Source organism: Nycticebus coucang, chromosome 9 (assembly GCF_027406575.1).
Source record: "Nycticebus coucang isolate mNycCou1 chromosome 9, mNycCou1.pri, whole genome shotgun sequence".
NCBI lineage: Eukaryota > Metazoa > Chordata > Mammalia > Primates > Lorisidae > Nycticebus > Nycticebus coucang.
In genome coordinates this window covers 108,528,080-108,545,970 of record NC_069788.1, presented here as the reverse complement: position 1 = coordinate 108,545,970, position 17,891 = coordinate 108,528,080, and the positions used below count along the sequence as shown (strand labels likewise).

Here is a 17,891-nt window from a genome sequence, read left to right as displayed (position 1 = left end):
CCCACACCACAGCAGCTGGCTGCCTTTCCCACAGTTCACCCTCCTTCTCATCTTCAAGCCACTTGTTGAGTAAAGCTCGAGCCCCTGTCACATGCTGCCAGCTGCTGGGCCAGATGCTAGGCACACTGGCAGAGGAGCCCGCCACTCACACCCCTGTGGAAGGCGACACCAGGAATGCACAGTCAGGGCCTCCCAGGGTGAGTGAAACAATGGGGGTGTGCACCAGGCAGCCTGTGTCCTAAAGAGGAGGCATCCCTCAGGCGGGGGACGGGGATGTTTCCGTGAGTCTGCTGTGGCAGACAGACATAGACAGAAGGCAGAGGGACGCCTGGCATGGCCAGTGTCACTGGCATGGTTTATGACGACACAGTCAACTCTGCCATAGCTCAGGCAGGGAAGAGACAGGAAAGGTCCATCATAGTAGCGATGACAGTGACCAACCCCACTGAGCCCCTGCTGTGCCAGGTCCTCTGCCATGCAAATACTGAGTCCTCCAGTGCTCAGTGGCAGCACCACTGTCACCCCCACTTAGTAAACTATGAAACTGAGCTTCGGAGAAGTAAGACAAAGCAGCTCCGTCCTCACTCTCTGGCCCTGCCCCAGCCCCAGTCCCCGTGGTTCCAGACCTGCTGTCACTCCCAGGTGCAGGACTCCACTTTCCCCACCAGGCCTGGTCCCCATGGTCTTGTGCCTGCCTGGCCTGTGTCCTTAAGGAGCTCCAGCAGAGGAGGCCCCCATCCGGCCCTGCCCCCCCAGCCTTCCCCCAATAACAGGGACAGGCAGGACAGCCTGACGCAGCCACAAACCCTGTCCACTTACAACAAGGGTGCAGCTGTGCCGGGCTCTCAGTCTCCCTCACCTTCCACATGGGGTGAGAACCACAGCAGCCAAGAGGGTATTGTATGGATGTGGATTAAGTGGAGAAATGCACGGAAGTTGCTCAGGAGTGACACTGTCATCCAGCAAGGGGGCCTCAAGGACAGCTCACGGGTGCCCCCACCATGCCCCTACTCTGGTTCAGCACTTGTTCCTTAAGAACTTGGTAGCAGGCTCGGCACCCCTGGCACTGTTGTTATGGCGCCGACCACATACACTGAGGCTGGCGGGTTCAAACCCGGCCCGGGCCTGCTAAAACAACAATGACAACTACAAGAAAAAGTAGCCGGGCATTGTGGGGGCGCCTGTAGTCCCAGCACTCGGAAGGCTGAGGCAAGAGAATTGCTTAAGCCCAGGAGTTTGAGGTTGCTGTGAACTGTGACGCCACGGCACCCTACTGAGGGCAACATAGTGAGACTCTGTCTCAAAAATAAATAAATAGATAAATAAGAACCTGGTGGCAGTCTCGAGACCAGGTTCCAAACTCTCCAGGGCTGCAGATGAATGAGGTCATGAGGCGGTTGAGAGGCAGAGCTGGGCCCTAGTCTCTGAGTCTCAGGACCCAAGATGGCATGGGCTCACCTCAAATTGCCTGTGAGATCACACACTGCCTCTTTATTAGTTCTGACTAAAGAGCAGAGTGCTAGTTTTTATTCTTGTATGAATCTTTTTTATTTATTTATTTATTTAGAGACAGACTCATTATGTCACCATTGGTAGAGTGCCGTGGCGTCACAGCTCACAGCAACCTCAAACTCTTGGGCTCAAGTGATTCTCTTGCCTCAGCCTCCCAAGTAGTTGGGACTACAGGCGCCCGCCACAACGCCCAGCTATTTTTTTTCTTGTAGTTGTCATTGCTGTTTGGCAGGCCTGGACCAGGTTCAAACCCGCCAGCCCCTTTTTTATTTTTATTTCTTATTATAAATAATATCTAATTGCAAAAATGCTAAATCCACAAAAGTATAGCCAGGGGAAAATGAAGGTCCTTTTTTTATCTCCCCCCACAGTTCACTCTGCCACCCCCAAAGGACTCTCACACACAATTTCAGGCACACATTTCCATGCCTCTCCCCATGTACATGTAATCCTGTGTGTGCATGTGTGTGTTCTTGCACATGCCCACGTGTGAATGTGTGTGAGAGCGATATAATAGTTAAAAACATGATTTCTAGAGCCAGACAACCTGCCTAATCCCAGCTCCACTCTTCCTGTGGAAGCTTGGGCAAGTTATGCAATCTGTGCCTCAGTTTCTTTGTCTGTATTATGGGACTAATAACAGTACCCACAGCATAGGAGTCTTTGAGGATTGATTGAGTTAATGCCTGTAGGGCTGCAGTCCCCAGGCTCCAGGCCACAGACCATATGGGTCTATTAGACAGCAGGCCCCACATTGGGAGGGGAGCTGCATGCAAGAGAGCGAAGCTTCATCTGAATTTACAGCCGCTCCCTCTGGCTCCCATCATGACCTGAGCATTAATAGCTTCTCATGGGAGCATGAACCCTGATGGAAACTGCTCGTGCCAAGGATCTAGGTTGTACGCGCCCTGTGAGAATCTAACGCCTGATGATCTGAGGTACAGCTGAGGCTGTGATGCTAGCGCTAGGGAGAAGTTGCAAACAGAGGTTGTCATTAGTAGAGAAGCTTGACTGCACAGAGACCAACTGCTTGCAGACTCATCGCAAAACCATCCTCCTCAACTGGTCTGTAGAAAAATTGTCTTCCACAAAACTGGCCCCTGGTGCCAAAAAGTTGGGGACCACTGCTGCAAGGCATTTTAGAACACTACTTGGAACACGGCAGGTAGACTCATGGTACATGTGTGTTTATTTTCTATTGTTTTACAAACACATACACACACACGGAGTTTCTTGTCATAAATAGAATCATACAATCACGTTCCTCCGAACATGGTTTGTCCTAACTTCCCTCATGGTGGTCTTGCCATGTTGGCCCATTTAAACCCACCTGGATCTTTCTCACTGCTGCATAATACTTCATAGCACAGCAGTCTTGTAATCTAATCTCCTTGTGTGACCATTCAAGCTCTTTCCAGTATTTTACTACTACAATATTTCCAATATTTTACTAGTCCCATTGCAAACATTCTTGTACCCAGTGTATAGTATTTCTCAAAATAGGCTTGGTGGAGCAGACACAGCAATTGCTGGGGCAGAAGGTGTGCATATTCAAAATTTAAACCTGCCCAGCCCCTGCCAATCGTGTAAACCAGTGCTCTGCAGCGACCCTGTTCAACCTTCTGCCAAGATGAGAGCTGGTTTATAAATGGTCTCATTTGGATATGAGCCTGTCTTAACATTCTCGCCAATCCACGCGGCTGTGCTGGCACTCAGCATTATTCTCTTACCTTTCAAACCAGTTTCTTGACAACGTCAAAGACATAGTGACAAGTCTGGTCTGGAAAGAAGTCTCAGCAAGAGAAGTCCTGGAAAGCTGGGTGATGCCAGGGAGAAGACCGAGAGGCGGCTAAATCTCAACGAACGCCAAGGCCAAGGCTGTGCATGAACAAATAAAATCCTGCCTGATTGTGGGTGTTCTGGGGTGCTGGTGGAGGGCCGTCCACCAAGGGACACCTTCTGGTTTTAGCAACCACCAGGGAACACGTTGTGGTCTCAATAAGAGGTGCACAGGGCTCGGCACCCCTAGCTCAGTGGTTAGGGCTCTGGCCACATGCACCAGGGCTGAAGGATTCAAACCTGGCCCAGGCCTGCTAAACAACAATGACAACAACAACAACAAAATAGCCAGGCATTGTGGCGAGCACCTGCAATCCCAGCTACTTGGAAGGCTGAGGCAAGAGAATTGCTTGAGCCCAAGAGTTTGAGGTTGCTGTGAGCTGTGATGCAACAGCACTCTACCAATGGCGATGTTCCTAGCCTCTCCACCAGTGCATGTTCACCTGGCAGTTGTTTGGGGTGCGTGGTGGAAAGCTGGGAAAGTTTGGGGGATGAGGGAGGGCTGCTATCCAGGAACCCACACTCTGGAGCACTGGTGGAGAGGCTAGGAACCAAGAGTGAGGGCAAATGTCGAAGCCTCTCTGCACATGTAATAGAATCATTATTTGAAATAATTTATTCTCCCTCACACGCCATATTTTCTCCTTATGAAACTCCCAGTCTTGATAGGGTTTAGGGCCAGGGTAGAAGTTTCTAGCAAGGCTTGCCTCTCTCTAGCTCACATTTCCCACAGCCTAAGCTTACTGGGGACAGGAAAGCAGGGTCACAGGAGACCTGGGAGTTGCCTCTTCAGCAGTTCAGGGAGGAGAGGGAGGCCTTCAAGTCTGCCAGGAACTCAGAGCAAGCAGCTGAATTGCATATCAGGGGCTGGCTCTGAGCCTGGGCCCCCAGCCTCTCCAGAGCTCCCCTGCCCCAAGCATGGCATGAGTGAAGCTGAACTGTGACTCTCCCCCATGAGCTGGGACCAAAGGCCCCCTACAATACATGACAGTGACCAGTGACTAGAGGGTAAGCCCCACAAAAGGCTCAAGTCATTGGCACAACCCTGAGCATGGTCCTAACCTTGAATCTCCATCACCTGGGTAAAATAGAGGCTCAGGGTCAAAAGGAGGATAATGAAGAAAAAATAAAGGAATGCGGTAACAAGTTTATGAGCTAAAACATCTACCATATTATAGTGCTCTGTGGATGTCTGCTTTATCTCTCCAAATAAAGGGACGCCCCTTGAGGTCAAGGATCATGTTTTTAAATTCTATTACAACCTGTAAAATTCTCCAAGTTCCTGGTCTAAATGTTGGTGTCTGGGTAGAACTCTTTGGATTATGTGTAGAATGGAAGGAGAGGCTGTGAAGTATCAAAATGTGTAACAGACAAATTGCAAATGTGTAATGGTTATAGATCAATAAAAACATTTTTTGTCCAAAATGTGGTGTTCTCATCTTTTGCATAAAATTGAAAAGGCAGCAAGTATTCTTATCAAATTTTGTTTTTGTTTGAGTGGCTTTGGTGGAATTACAGAGATTACTGGAAAGTTAAAGTCTGTTCCCCTAACCAGTGCCAACCCTCCAGGCCACCCCATGATACAGCCACCCCCAAGTAAGCGAAGGACGGACCGCCAAATGCCAAATCTGTGTGCAACCGTCCTGGGGGTCTCCAAAGGTGGAGGAATTCCCATTGTGTCCACTAGAGGTCAGCTCAGCTCCAAAAGTCCTTTTAAAAACTGGGCTTTGAGGTCTTGGAGCAGTTTCCTATACTTGGCCAAGAACACTGATCTTCCAAACTTCTACCCCTGTGGAGCCCAGCCCGACACCTGGGAAGACCTTGCCAAGGGTGAAGGTCTTCATTGTGAAGTGAAGTTGCTGACGACTGTCATCTTGCACCCTTGGAAGGAAGAAAATTAGGGGTACTCAGAAAGCGCTTCATAAATATTTAGTCCTCTCCCCAGGTCAGCCCACCCTGGAGCTGGGCAAACCACAAGGAAGAGGCTTCCCCTAGCTCAGGCCTGCACGGAACCCTGTCAGCTTGGCAAGTCGGGAGGGTGGTAGGCAAGAGGACTTCAGCAGGAGTGTGGACCCCCACGGGCCAGGTCAGGGCAGGAAGGACTTTGTGGGAGAAGAGACTACCATTGTTAAAGAAGGCTCAGAAGCTCTGAATCAGCCTCTGCAGGTTGTCAGGCTGCAGCCCAAGGACACAGCACCGAGGGCCTGCCCTCCTTCCAGGCCCAGTCTAACTTGGTTTATGCTCTAACTGCATCTTCACAGCAACCCTGTGTGATGGGCACTGCTGTTATTCCCTTTTACCATTGGGGAAATGGAGACATGGAGACGTTTCACACCTTGTCTGAGGTCCCTGGGCAGTAAACAGCAACACTGAGATTCAGACCCTGACAGGGTGACTCTGCCTCCTAACCTCTTAATCACAAGACTTCCCTGCCCCTCTGTGGCCTCTGGGAACCTTTGTATTACTGGGGAAATTTAAACACTCTTGCTCTGTTGGGATCCTTTCGTCAACAAAGCAAGGAATAAATTGCTAAGTGGGTATGAGCTCCCTGCCAGGCTGAGCTGGCTAATGAAGAGAGGCAGAGGCAGAGATGGTACTCTGAGGCCAAATTCTCAGGGCTGGTTCATACCCCTCCCCACGCCCTGCATGGCTCAGAGCCTGTACTGGGGGTGCTCGAGTGTGAATATCATGCAGTGTGGAATAAGTTTGTGCACCAGGACTGAAAGTGGTTAAGCACATGGATTCTGGCATTTAACAGTTCTGGGTTTGAATACTGTCTGGCTTCACCAGTACCATCTCTGTGACCTTGACCTTGAGTGAGTCATTCATGCTCTCAGTTTCTTCTTCTGTAAGTTGGGGGAAATTAGGGTACTCTCTCTTCTATAGGGTTGCTGTGAAGACTTAATGAAATCATTCACATGAAGCACCAAGCCTTTGCAGGGCTATGAGCTCATTACAGTGAGGTCCCATTCCTAAGGAGGAGAGTGCAGGGAGCTGCAGGCCCAGCAGGGCATAGGAGGGGCCCACACTGAGCCCCATCTTTGACACACCCCATTGCTGGACTTTGGAAATTCCAGGGGAGGTGCTCTAATCTCAGGCCTTGGCTTAAGGCTTATGTAAAAACAAAAGAACTTGTCCAGAGCATTAAGAAGTATTAGGTGGGGGGGGAGGGTGGAGGCAGGGGCCAGCAGCACTGGTGACTGTGGCATAGGCAAGGCATGATCACAGGTCCGATCCAGAAGGAGACACAGCAGACACCTCACATTCTTCTTGGCTGCCTTTGTGGGCTGAAAAATGCCCCACCTTATGAGTCCTGGGGAAGACACCTGGGAATTGTAGTTGGGACATGTCTATACCAGACATCTAGTCCAGATTCAGAAGTTGGCATCCCAAGAACCAAAACCACAGAGAATTCCCTGTGGTGGCTGCAGCATTGCAGCTCCATGGAGTTCTCAGGGAGCGGGGGTGGTGTTGGTGATGCTGGAGGTGTTATTCAGGCTCCAGGGACTGCTGGGCAGTGGTGCAAGTTGCACCCTACAGTATCAGGCTGTGGCAAGAGCCAAGGTGTCCTCAGGGGACCAGGCCTGCCTGAGGGTGCTCAGGATTTGTTTTGCTTTGTTTTAAATAGAAGAAAACAATGACTGGCAAGGCCAGTCTGTGTCCTAAACACTGGCTTCTGGCCAACAGCCTTAAATGTCCTTCTTCAGGAAACAGATGTCCTGGAGGGGAAGGTGACCTGAAGGCAGCTGGGGTGAGGCTGCCCTGGGGTCCAGAGATGCCTTTTATGGAAGGACAGCAGTGTGACCCTCAGAAAGTTTTTGTAGTTTTTTTTACCACCACGTTAAGGAGTCTGTGGATGAATCAGAGTGGGGATGACTGGCTGGATGTTGTGGGTTCCAAGACACTGAGACAACTCTTGTGCCCATGTAGATGTCTTATGGAATTATAAAGACTCTAACTGGTCTTTTTCCTAGTTCTTGGCACAGAGCTTCAAAAGTCTCCAGAATTTCCTGAGTGATAGAAATATTTGTTATGCTAATGAGGTGACTCAGGGTGGGACCCTAAATAGCTTCAGGATGGTAGCTGGTCACCAGAAAGACCAACCACATGATGAGAGGGCAAAGTTTTCAACTAAGAGGACTCCAGGAAGGAGAGTGGAGGGTGGAGATTGAGTTTAATCACATGGCCACATTTAATCAATGAAGTCTACATAACGATACTCCAATAAAAACCCTGGACCCTGAGGCAGAGCTTCCTAGGTGGTGAACACATTTATGTGCTAGGAGCTGGTGATTCCACAGGAAGAGGACACGAAAGCTCTGTGCTCCCCCTCAGGTCTTACCCTATGTGTCTCTTCATTTGGCTCTTCCTGAGTTGTCTCCTTTATAATAAATCTGTAATTGTCAGTACTGCTTTCAATGAGCTCTATGAGTCATTCTAGCAAATTATCAAAAGTGAGAAGGCAATGGGAGCTTTAAAATTGGTATCTGATTGATCAGAGGTACAGGGCCCTGACTGGCAGCTGGCACCTGCGGTGGTGGCAGTCTTGTGGATGACTGAGCCCTTCAACCAGTGGAATCCGATGCTAATTCAGAGGCAGTGTCAGAAGTGAATGGCAGTATTCCAGTTGGTGTTACTACAAGTGGAATGGAAATGGAGCACATGTGCACAAAATCATGTTCACATTAGAGACAAGGTGTGTGTGCTCCAATGTGTCCATGCCCCGGAAGAGAGGCTTGTCTGTGAGCTAAGCCCCAGAACCACCTGCTTTCTGCTCCACATCCTACTAGCCCTGTGTTGATGCTGCCACTCCCATCTGTGCCTCTTTTTACCCAGCAGAGGGCGCTCCAACCTCACAAGTCATCCTTTTTTTTTTTTTTTTAATTAAATCATAGCTGTGTACATTAGTCCAGTCAAGGTACAATGTGCTGGTTTCATATACAATATGAAATATTTTCATCAAACTGTTTAACATAGCCTTCATGGCATTTTCTTAGTTATCGTATGAAGACATTTGGATTCTGCATTTAGTAAGTTTCGCCTGTACCCATTCTAAGATGCACCATACGTGTGGCCTCACCAATTACCCTCCCTCCACCCCAACCTCCCCCCTCCCCTCCCCTCCCTTGGCCCTTTCCCCATATTCTTATGCTATAGTTGGGTTATAGCCTCCATATGAAAGCTATAAATTAGCTTCATAGTAGGGCTGAGTACATTGGATACTTTTTCTTCCATCTTGAGATACTTTGCTAAGAAAAATATGTTCCAGCTCCATCCATGTAAACATGAAAGAGGTAAAGTCTCCATCTTTCTTTAAGGCTGCATAATATTCCATGGTATACATAATATTCCATGGTATACATGTACCACAATTTGCTAGTCCATTCGTGGGTCGATGGGCACTTGGGCTTCTTCCATGACTTAGCAATTATGAATTGGTCTGCAATAAACATTCTGGTACAGATGTCTTTGTTATATTGTGATTTTTGGTCTTCTGGGTATATACCTAGTAAAGGAATTATAGGATCGAAGGGCAGGTCTATTTTTAGGTCTCTAAATATTCTCCAAACATCCTTCCAGAAGGAACATATTAGTGTGCATTCCCACTAGCAATGTAGAAGTGTGCCCTTTTCTCCACATCCATGCCAACATTTCTGGTTTTGGGATTTTGTTATGTGGGCTAACCTTACTGGAGTTAGGTGATATCTCAAAGTAGTTTTGATTTGCATTTCTCTGATGATTAAGGATGATGAGCTTTTTTTCATGTGTCTGCAGGCCGTGTGCCTGTCTTCTTTAGAAAAGTTTCTCTTTGAGTCCTTTGCCCACCCTGAGATGGGATCACTTGTTCTTTTCTTGCTAATACGTTTGAGTTCTCTGTGGATTCTGGTTATTAAACCTTTGTCGGAGGTATAGCCTGCAAACAAGTCATCCATCTTTACAAAGCTTTTCCAGCCACACTGGTTCAGGGAAATGAATTCTTATTAGGTGCCCCAAAACAGCAGTGATACAAGTGATCCTGGGCCAGAACCCTAAACTACCTGGGGTTCAAGCTTCTCCACCCAGGGGCATATCCAGGTTCTATGGAGCTAAGTGTATATACTACATGGACACTCTTTAGAAAAAAAATTTACAAGTATAATGTTAGGGATAGAAAAAGGATGTGTATTTAGAATGATGGGGTGGGAGGATCACAACAAATGACACACTTCTTTTAAACTAGTAGAAGGGTCAAAGTCCGGAGGGTGGTAGGCAGGAAGCCCCCCTTGGAAGGGGGCCTCATTGAAGGCCCCCGGCAGCTCAAAAACCTGCCCTGTCTACAAGTCCACCAGCACCTGTGCTCTGTGGCAGGCAGGGAAGCCTGGGACAATGCCCGGACACCTTCCTAAGGCAGAGGCCAATTTGACTCCTGAGCCCACCTGGCCAAGAAAAGAGGCTTGAAGGACTTCAACTCCAGGGGTCTGCCCTTGTGAGCAGCTTGTCTAGTTCTCCACATCTCATCACCATCCTGGGAGCAGCCGATTGTGGTCACATGCTGAACACAGGTGACATGCTATCCCTCCTCTCTCTGTCACGCCAAAGAGGCTGAACCCCTACCCCTCTGCTCTGGGGGAGCAGGAGGCAGTTCTCTCGGAGCTTGTCCTGCCTTGAGTACTGGATCCACAGAGGTCTTCAATCTACCTGCTGTTATTTTAAGACTGTAAAATGCACAGCCCCCACAATGCCTTTCCCAAGTGCACTATGATACAAGAAATAACCTTTTCTTGAAACTAGTAGGGAAAAGACAGCGTACAAATCCTTTGTGTGTGTGTGTGGAGGGGTACATTTATTTATATACAAAAGAGTGAACAACTTCAATTAAATTCAATAAATACTTATTGAGGGTTTACTATATGCCCAATTCTAAGTAGGGTGTGTTTGGGATACATCAGTGAATAAAAAAGCAGAACCTATCCCTCATGTAAAGTTTATGTTCTAAAAGCAAATAATAAATATAATAAATAAGCAAATCATGCAGTAAGTTGGAAGTAGGGGAAAAGTAGAGACAGTAACGAAGGTTCAAGAGGGCCATTAGTAAGGGTGGGGTGCTCCCATTTTAAATAGGGGAGAAGTGCCTTTTAAGCAAAGGCTCCAAGGGAGTATGGGGGAGCCACATGGCTATTTAGGGGGAAGAGATTTCCAGACAGAGGTTACAGCTGGAGCAAAGGCCCTAAGGCAGGAGCTGGCTGGTACAAGGCAATGTTCCCATGAGGGCCACTGTGACACACAGATGTCTAAAAGAGATGGGCACTGCAGAGTTCAGGCAGAGTAGTGGCATACTCCAACATCTTTTAAGAGGATACTCTGGCCAGCATGGTAGCTAATTCCACCAGTCTTAGAGGCCAAGGTATCATTTGAGTATCACTTGAGACCTGAGTTTGAGACCAGCCTGGGCAACATAGCAAGACCCCAATCTCTACAAAAACAAAAAACAAAACAAACCAGAAAAAATCAGCTGGGTATGGTGGTGCACGCCTATAGTCCCAACTACTTGGCTGAGGCAGGAGGATCACTTTGTGTGAGCAAGTTCAAGGCTGCAGTGAGCTCTGATTATACCACTGCACCCCAGCCTGGGAGACAGAGCAAGACTTCCACCTCTATTAAGAGAGAGAGAGAGACACTCTGGTTGATGTGTTGGTATTGAGAACAGACTTTAGCAAGTCAAGGGAGTATCAGGAAAATCAACTGTGAGGCTACTGCATGCTGCAATAATCCAGGGAGAAGAAGGTGGAAGCAGTGGGGGTGATGAGATGTGGATGGAGCCTGGACATGTTTTGAAGGTGGAGCCAAAAGGATTTCCTAACACACAGGATAGGGACTGCATGAGAATGGGAAGTCCAGGAAGCCCCACGGCCGGGGCCTGGGCAAAGGGAAGAAGGAAGCCTGAAGAGGGAAAGACCCTGGTAAGGCAGACTTGGGTGCTAAGGGATGGAGAGAAAGGAAACCAGGAATTAATTGGGGGCATCTATTGGATATTGCAGAGAGGAGTCAAGTAAGCTTTAGAAACCCAGGGATGAGCTTGGGTGGAGGAATTTGGACTCGGTTGCGTATTTGGGAGCCCTGGGCCTACAGATGGCATTTAATGTCCTGAGGACAAATAAGGTCCCTGAGGGTCTGAGTGCACACAGGGGAGAGAAGGAACCAAGGCCTGAGCCTTAGGGAATGCCAGTGCCCAGAGCCCTGTGAGGAAAGGAAGAAGCTACAAAGGGGATGGAGAGGAAAGCCCAAAGAGTAGGACAGCCCAGAGGGAAGGTATGGAAAGTGGCCACAGAAGATACCCCCAAAGCCTTTCCCAAGAACAGAGAGGGTGCATGGCAGCAAGAGGACGTAAGGGGTAGGGAGGGAGGGGTACTGATGACCGCATCTCCCCGCGTGGCCCCACTCTAGTCTTTGGCGGCTGCTTGGCTCTGTCTAGCTGGGAGGAACTCAGGTAAGGATGCTGGGCAGGAGCCATCAGCTCGTCCCACCACCCTCCCTCCCACTGGTGTGCCTGCATCATCAGGAAAACGGCCAGCAGGAGCAGCTGTTATCAGTCACCAAGCAACTCCATTCTCCATGGGGCATCATAATAACTGGGGACAGAACAGGATTCTGGGATTAAAGGGCTCCTTCCAGTCCTTGTTGGACCACTCTCTGGCCACCTGACAAAGCTCTAATTGAAATAGAAGTTTTGAAATATAAAGCTGTATAAAAACACGGGCAAGTGTCAATACGTGTTTGCTGGAAGACTGACACATGGAAGGGTGGGGGCACGTCTCTCTCCACCTTTCCCAGCTTTGTAACCCCTCATCCTTCAACAATCAGTTCAACCAGCACCTCTTCCTGGGAAGTTTTCCCTGACTCCTCAGTGTCTAGATCAGTACTCCTCAGCAGTAGGGAGAGAAATTGGCAATATCTGGAGGTGTTTTGGTTGTCAGAGCTTAGCAGGGGTGCATCTAGTGGATAGAGGCCAAGGGTGCTGCTGAACACCCTGCAATTCACAGAAGAGTCCTCAGTAATTGTCCAGGCCAGAATGTCAATCATGCAGTGGTTGAGAATGTCAGCTCCAGGTAGAGTAGGGGCAAGTGACCTCTTTCCCACTTGGTGGTCATTGCCCCTTTCCTGTCTTCTACTGAGACAGAACTGAGCATGCCCAGTACTCAGCTCCCTGCCTCCCTTGCAGCTAGTCATACCACGTGACCCAGTTGGGCCAATGACATGTAAAGGAATGTTCAATGGGAGTTTCTGGGGAAGATTTTCCTCCTTGATAAAATGAACAGGTACAGGAGGAGACCCCACCCTTCCACTCTGATTTCGTTGTATTTTGTTTTGTTTTGTTTTGAGACACAGTAGAGTGCCATGGCATCACAGCTTACAACAACCTCAAACTCTTGAGCTTTAGAGATTCTCTTGCTTCAGCCTCCCAAGTAGCTGGGACTTCAGGCGCCCACCACAACACCTGGCTATTTTTATTTTTATTTTTGTTCCAGTTGTCATTGTTGCTTTAGCTGGCCCAGGCCAGGTTCAAACCCACCAGCTTCGGTGCATGTGGCCGGCATGGTAACCACTGTACTATGGGCGCCAAGCCTCCACTCTGATTTTGGACACAAGGATATGATGCTTGGAGCTGTGGCATCTGCTGTGTGGATTGCAGGTGGCATCACCAAAAGCACTGAGGATGCCAGAGCAGAAAGGATGAGCCAGAGTCTTCCATGACATCACAGAGGTGTGAGGCAACCCTTGCCTGTGAAGTGAGCCGATAAACATCCTTATGTCTCCTATTACTTGCAGCCAAAAGCACCCTAGGAAGGATGGGGCCACTGTCCCTGTACTCCCTGTTTGTTTTCTGGTGACATGTCCTCCTTTTCTGCTGCACTGTGAGCCCCGAGTCCAGGGCTATGGTTCCCATTGAGGATCCCCACACTCAGCACTTGACCTGGGACAGAGAAGAGAGGCTCAGAGAGAATCCACTGAATACATTTCAAGGACAGAAGAAAGAATGCTTCCTGCTCTCGGTGGTCCAGCTGTGGGATTTCCTGAGAGCCACTCCAGCAGATGTCACCCCAGTAGGCTGGCAGAGCTGGGTGTAAACACATCTAGGGGGAATGCCCTCAGATGCTGGAGACAGCAGAAGTGCTGGCCCAGAGGCCAAGGCTCTGGCAACACTGTGCTGAAGACCAGACTCTGCAAATGTAGATATTTCTTCCAGAAAAGCCCTGATGCCTAGCCCACACATGAACAGACTCTTCCAGCTGCCCAAGACCCCTATTTTACAGGGTTGGGGAAACAGTAAGCCCCTTGGAACCAGCTGGACCAGTGGGCTCTGCCATGTAGGAGGGACCCACCTGAAAGCCTCTGGAGTGGGACTCTTGATAGGACAGGGCTTGGTGTGAGCAGGGCCTCCTTCCTCTTCTCCCTAAGCTTCTTCCCTGAACCCAAGGCCAATGATGATCCCTCTCCAGCCTAGGCCGGATGCAGGGCTCCATTTGAGTCTATTCCCAGGACCTTCAGAAGTTTGTCAAGGGAGACTTCTGGTGACAATGAGGTAGTAGAGCATAATGGTTGGGGGCCCCAGGCTGACATATGTTGGGATCCTAACTCAATCGCCTTCTTCCTTCCTCCCCTCGCTATTTATGCAGGTCCTATTACGTGCAGGCATTGTGTAGCACCAGAGTTACAGCCCTGAAAGATGGCATCGGCCACTGAATTCAGGCGACAGCCCTGCTCGGTGATGTAGAGCTCAGAGCGCCAATCAGGGAGGCACACACTAAACACATAGTCACCCAAGCATTCCCACTGTAATGAGTTCCACAAAGGAAGGGCACAGCACACGGGACAACGGGGCAGCCGTATGGACTGGAACCAGTTGCCCAGATAATGGGAATCTCAGGACCCCCATCCTGTGACATTCATGAGAATAAATGGAGTAATGCATGCAGGCGGCATAGGCCCTGGCCAGGCCCTAGTGCTGTCTGATGAGAGGGCTGTGGGCACCATGGTCTGCAAAGCAGGTGACAGGCCTGGAAGCCCTGACTGAATCTTTGGAAGGAGTGTCTCAGCTCTGACTGTGGCCTGCGGGGCCTATGGGGTAAAGCGGCAGCCCCCCTGGCATTTCTCTGCTATTGGAGGGATAGTCTCTAGACTCCATGCAGAGCCTGCCTGCTCCCTGACCTTGGCCCAGCTATTGCTGTCAGAGAGAAACAGATCTCCCAAATCAGGATATTGCTGGACCCTGACCCAGGCCCCTGCCCTTTCCCTGGCCCAGGGTACCAAATAGCCCAAGGGCAGTCCGCTCTGCTGTGGGTGGCTGTGGCTTTATGGAGACCAAGGTGCAGCTGGCAAGGCACCCTTGAAGCATCCCCTCTCCCCGGCTCCCTCCCCTCAGGAAAAATGGCTTTAATGAGTAACAGAAGGCCCCCCACCAAGAGCCCTGGGATTGGCACAAGACGGGCAGCTGAGAAGAGCCCCAGGACCCCTAGGACCCAGCCGCCACCACCATCCCTCCCCTCCCTGGGTCAGCTGGGCTGGGTGATACTGCTCAGGTTGGGGAGGGCCCAGGCCTCCCTGCTGCCTCTGTTTCCCTGGCAAGAAGGTCAGGGTAGACACTTCCACTGGGGTCAGAGGTTTAAGTGAAGGGAGGCACAACAGATGTCTGCTTGGACTTATTTCCAGCCCAGGTCTTAAAGGCATCTACTGCCCAAGAGAGGGGGCAAGGTCAGGGAAGACCAGGGCCAGTGTCATGGGAGTTTAACCTGTGCAGTTACACAAGGCCCCACATTTAGGAGGGCCTGCTGCTTCATGTTTTGTTGTCACAGTCTGAAATACTTAATAATTATTTTTAACACATGGCCTTATAAATTATGTAGCTGGTCCTATCTGGGGGTGAGGATATTTATACACTCCTTCTCTGAGAAACAGAATCAGAGGGTGTTGGAACAGCCAACCCACCCTCCTCCCACAGCCCAGGCCCCAATCGTCCCCACCAGTGTTCTGAGGAAGACGAAGTACCTGGCAAGGCCTCCCCTCAGCATGGCCAGCGTGGAATGTGTGCTTCCAGGAGAGAGGGAACAGAACTGACCTCAACAGCCAGCAGGGAAGGTCGGGAAGAGGGACCCTCGGCTGCCTTTTCCCCCTTGGGGGAAGATGAGGGGCAGGCAGAAGAGCTCCTCCAGCCAGAACTGGCCCTCCAAGAGGAGGCTGCAGCTCTGGCAGGGACGGAGAGGAGTGTGGGGAGGAGGGCAGTGGGGGTGAGGCCTGGAGCCAAGAGAAAGGCTGTTCGGGGCCTCAGCCTGCTGGGCCAGCCCAGGCCCGCTCTGGCCTCTGGTCTTCAGCCAGTAGGTAATTCAGAAATTCCTCCAGAAGGCTGCTGGGGCCTGCTTGCCATCTTCCCTGTCCTCCCGGAGCTTGAGCCAGCCTGCAGGAGCCCGGCCGACTGCTGGGTTCCACCTCCCAGTTGCCAGCAGCCTGCTCCTGTAGGCTTCTGGTCGCTCACAGCTGGTCCACGGTCAGGCAGTGCCAGGAAACGAGCTGGCAGGAGGCAAGCGGGCACTGGGTCCTGGGCCAGTGCTGGAGAGGATCCAGCTCCAAAGAAGAGAGAGGAAAGAGGACCCCACCCTGGTAGGGGGTGAGGAGAGTGGAGACTTAGCTTGGCCTGGCCCCTGGCCCAGAGTCTGTCCTCCCTGGCAAAGACAGGCCAGGCTAGAGCCAGGGGCCCCTGGCTGGGCCTACTGGACACCCTCATCTTCTGTCCCTGAGGCGGAGAATTGGGCCAAGGACACTTCTTCCTCTGGCTGTCCCAGGATCTAGGCTGCTAATCCCTCTCTATTAAAACGCAAATGTTCTGGGGAGGCTGGGAGAGGACACTAGAATTTCATTCCGCACTTCCTAGGGAGGTTTGTGGCCTGCCAACCCCAGAAAGGCCCAGAGAAAAGAGTGGGGAAAGCATTCAGGGAAACTGGCAGCAGGTGACAATGTAACAACCCAAAGGGCCCTCCCCGGACAGGGCAGCAGTGGCCCCGACAGTGCAGAGCTCCAGGGTTGGATTCCAGTTTTGTTGTTCCCTGGCTCTGCAACCTTCTCACCTCTGAGGTGAGCCCCTTCCCCAAGTGACTGGCAACGTGGGCTCTGCTAAGACCCCTGAAGGGCCAGGCACTGGGCTGTCAGCCAACTGACATGGCTCCTTCCCTGAGCAGTGGCTCTGCACGCCCCCAGAACAAGCTGGCTCCCTCATAGTCCCATTTGCCATTGGCCACTCTAAGCCTGTTCCTCAGAGTCGGGATGGTTTGGGGCAAGAAGGGAACTAGAAACATCCTTGGGTAGCTCCCCACGGGGTGCTCTTCCCTCGGCACCCAGTCTAGCTGCCACAGGCACACATGCCAGGCACAGTGACCCTCAAAGGCCCGATTCCAGAAGCCTTCTGCTGTCAACTCACCTCCAAAAACTGCAGAGCACTAATCGTCATTCATCATTTCCTTTAAGAGCAAGAGGGGACCCCCAGAGCCCCTGGGTCCCTTCATCTACAGAGCCTGTGGGGGCTGAGGACAAAGCCCCTCAGCTAGCTCTGGAGGACACCTCTGCCAGCTGCCCGCCTGACCAGACAAGCCTCCACCAGCATGGCCCTGGCCTGGCCCTCTGATCTCTCTATGCCACCCAAACTGCCTGCTTCTCAGAAACCCCGATTCTCTCTACTGACTCAGTTTCCCCCTAATTTGGCTCCTTTCCTGTTTTGAGCACTGCTCATGCCTGAGTCCTCACCCTTTCCCCAGACTTCCATCCATGAGCACTAGACACCTGGCTACATAGGGACCCACTGACCACTGCCACCTGTCACTTGGTCTCCCTCACACTGGCCCCTGGTCAGTAATCCAGGACCCCTGCAGAGTGCCCCCGAAAGCCTCATCAAGAACTTCTGGAAACTTCAGGGCACCTCTCCTGTGCTCACGGGAGCCAAACAGTCTTGCCCAGAATCACCCCGCCCTCTCATGCCCCAAGGACACCCAGAGCAAGGGGCCTGAGCCTCTCCCTGGAGGTGAGTGGCTTCCCACACACTCGCACACTTGCTGTCCTGCATGGAGGCCTGTCCTTCCCGTGCACAGACGCCCACTACACACCCGCCAGCCGTCGCCCCTCCTCCAGCTGCCCCACTGCTGGGGTCCTTGATTCTTCCGCATCTATCACTGAAGTTCCATCTTCATTCCCCACTCCCACAACACGACCAGATCTGGAAATCCACATGACAGATTGCACACACCTCCCACCACCTCCAGCCCTCTATGCCCATCTTTCTGTCTGGGCTTCAGGATTTCCTAATACATCCAGCACCTTCTAGAAATAGATGGAGCACGCATTCCCATGCAGCAGGCAAGGTTAAACATCAGGTTGGCAAATCTCTCTCTGGCTGGTGGTGAATTCAACTGAAGGCCTGCCCAGAGATGGGGGGATTGTCTCTTTCTTGTCTACAGACTCCTCTACCCGACTCCCTTTGGGGAAAGAGAACATGCTACTACCAAGCCTGGCTGTGTGTG

The 17,891-nt window shown here is 50.9% G+C and overlaps 1 protein-coding gene across 1 annotated transcript in view; it reads left to right on the top strand.

Annotated features, from left to right (window-relative positions):
* The window catches only part of LRRC74A (leucine rich repeat containing 74A), a 48,370-nt gene extending 31,368 nt beyond the window's left edge, over positions 1-17,002 (top strand). Inside the window, exons 14-19 of the mRNA XM_053603651.1 lie at positions 35-197; positions 643-871; positions 14,753-14,909; positions 15,329-15,701; positions 15,862-15,991; positions 16,890-17,002. Coding sequence (XP_053459626.1) covers positions 35-197; positions 643-871; positions 14,753-14,909; positions 15,329-15,701; positions 15,862-15,991; positions 16,890-17,002 — 1,165 coding nt within the window. The remainder of the gene's footprint in view (positions 1-34; positions 198-642; positions 872-14,752; positions 14,910-15,328; positions 15,702-15,861; positions 15,992-16,889) is intronic.
* The last annotated feature ends 889 nt before the right edge of the window (positions 17,003-17,891 follow it).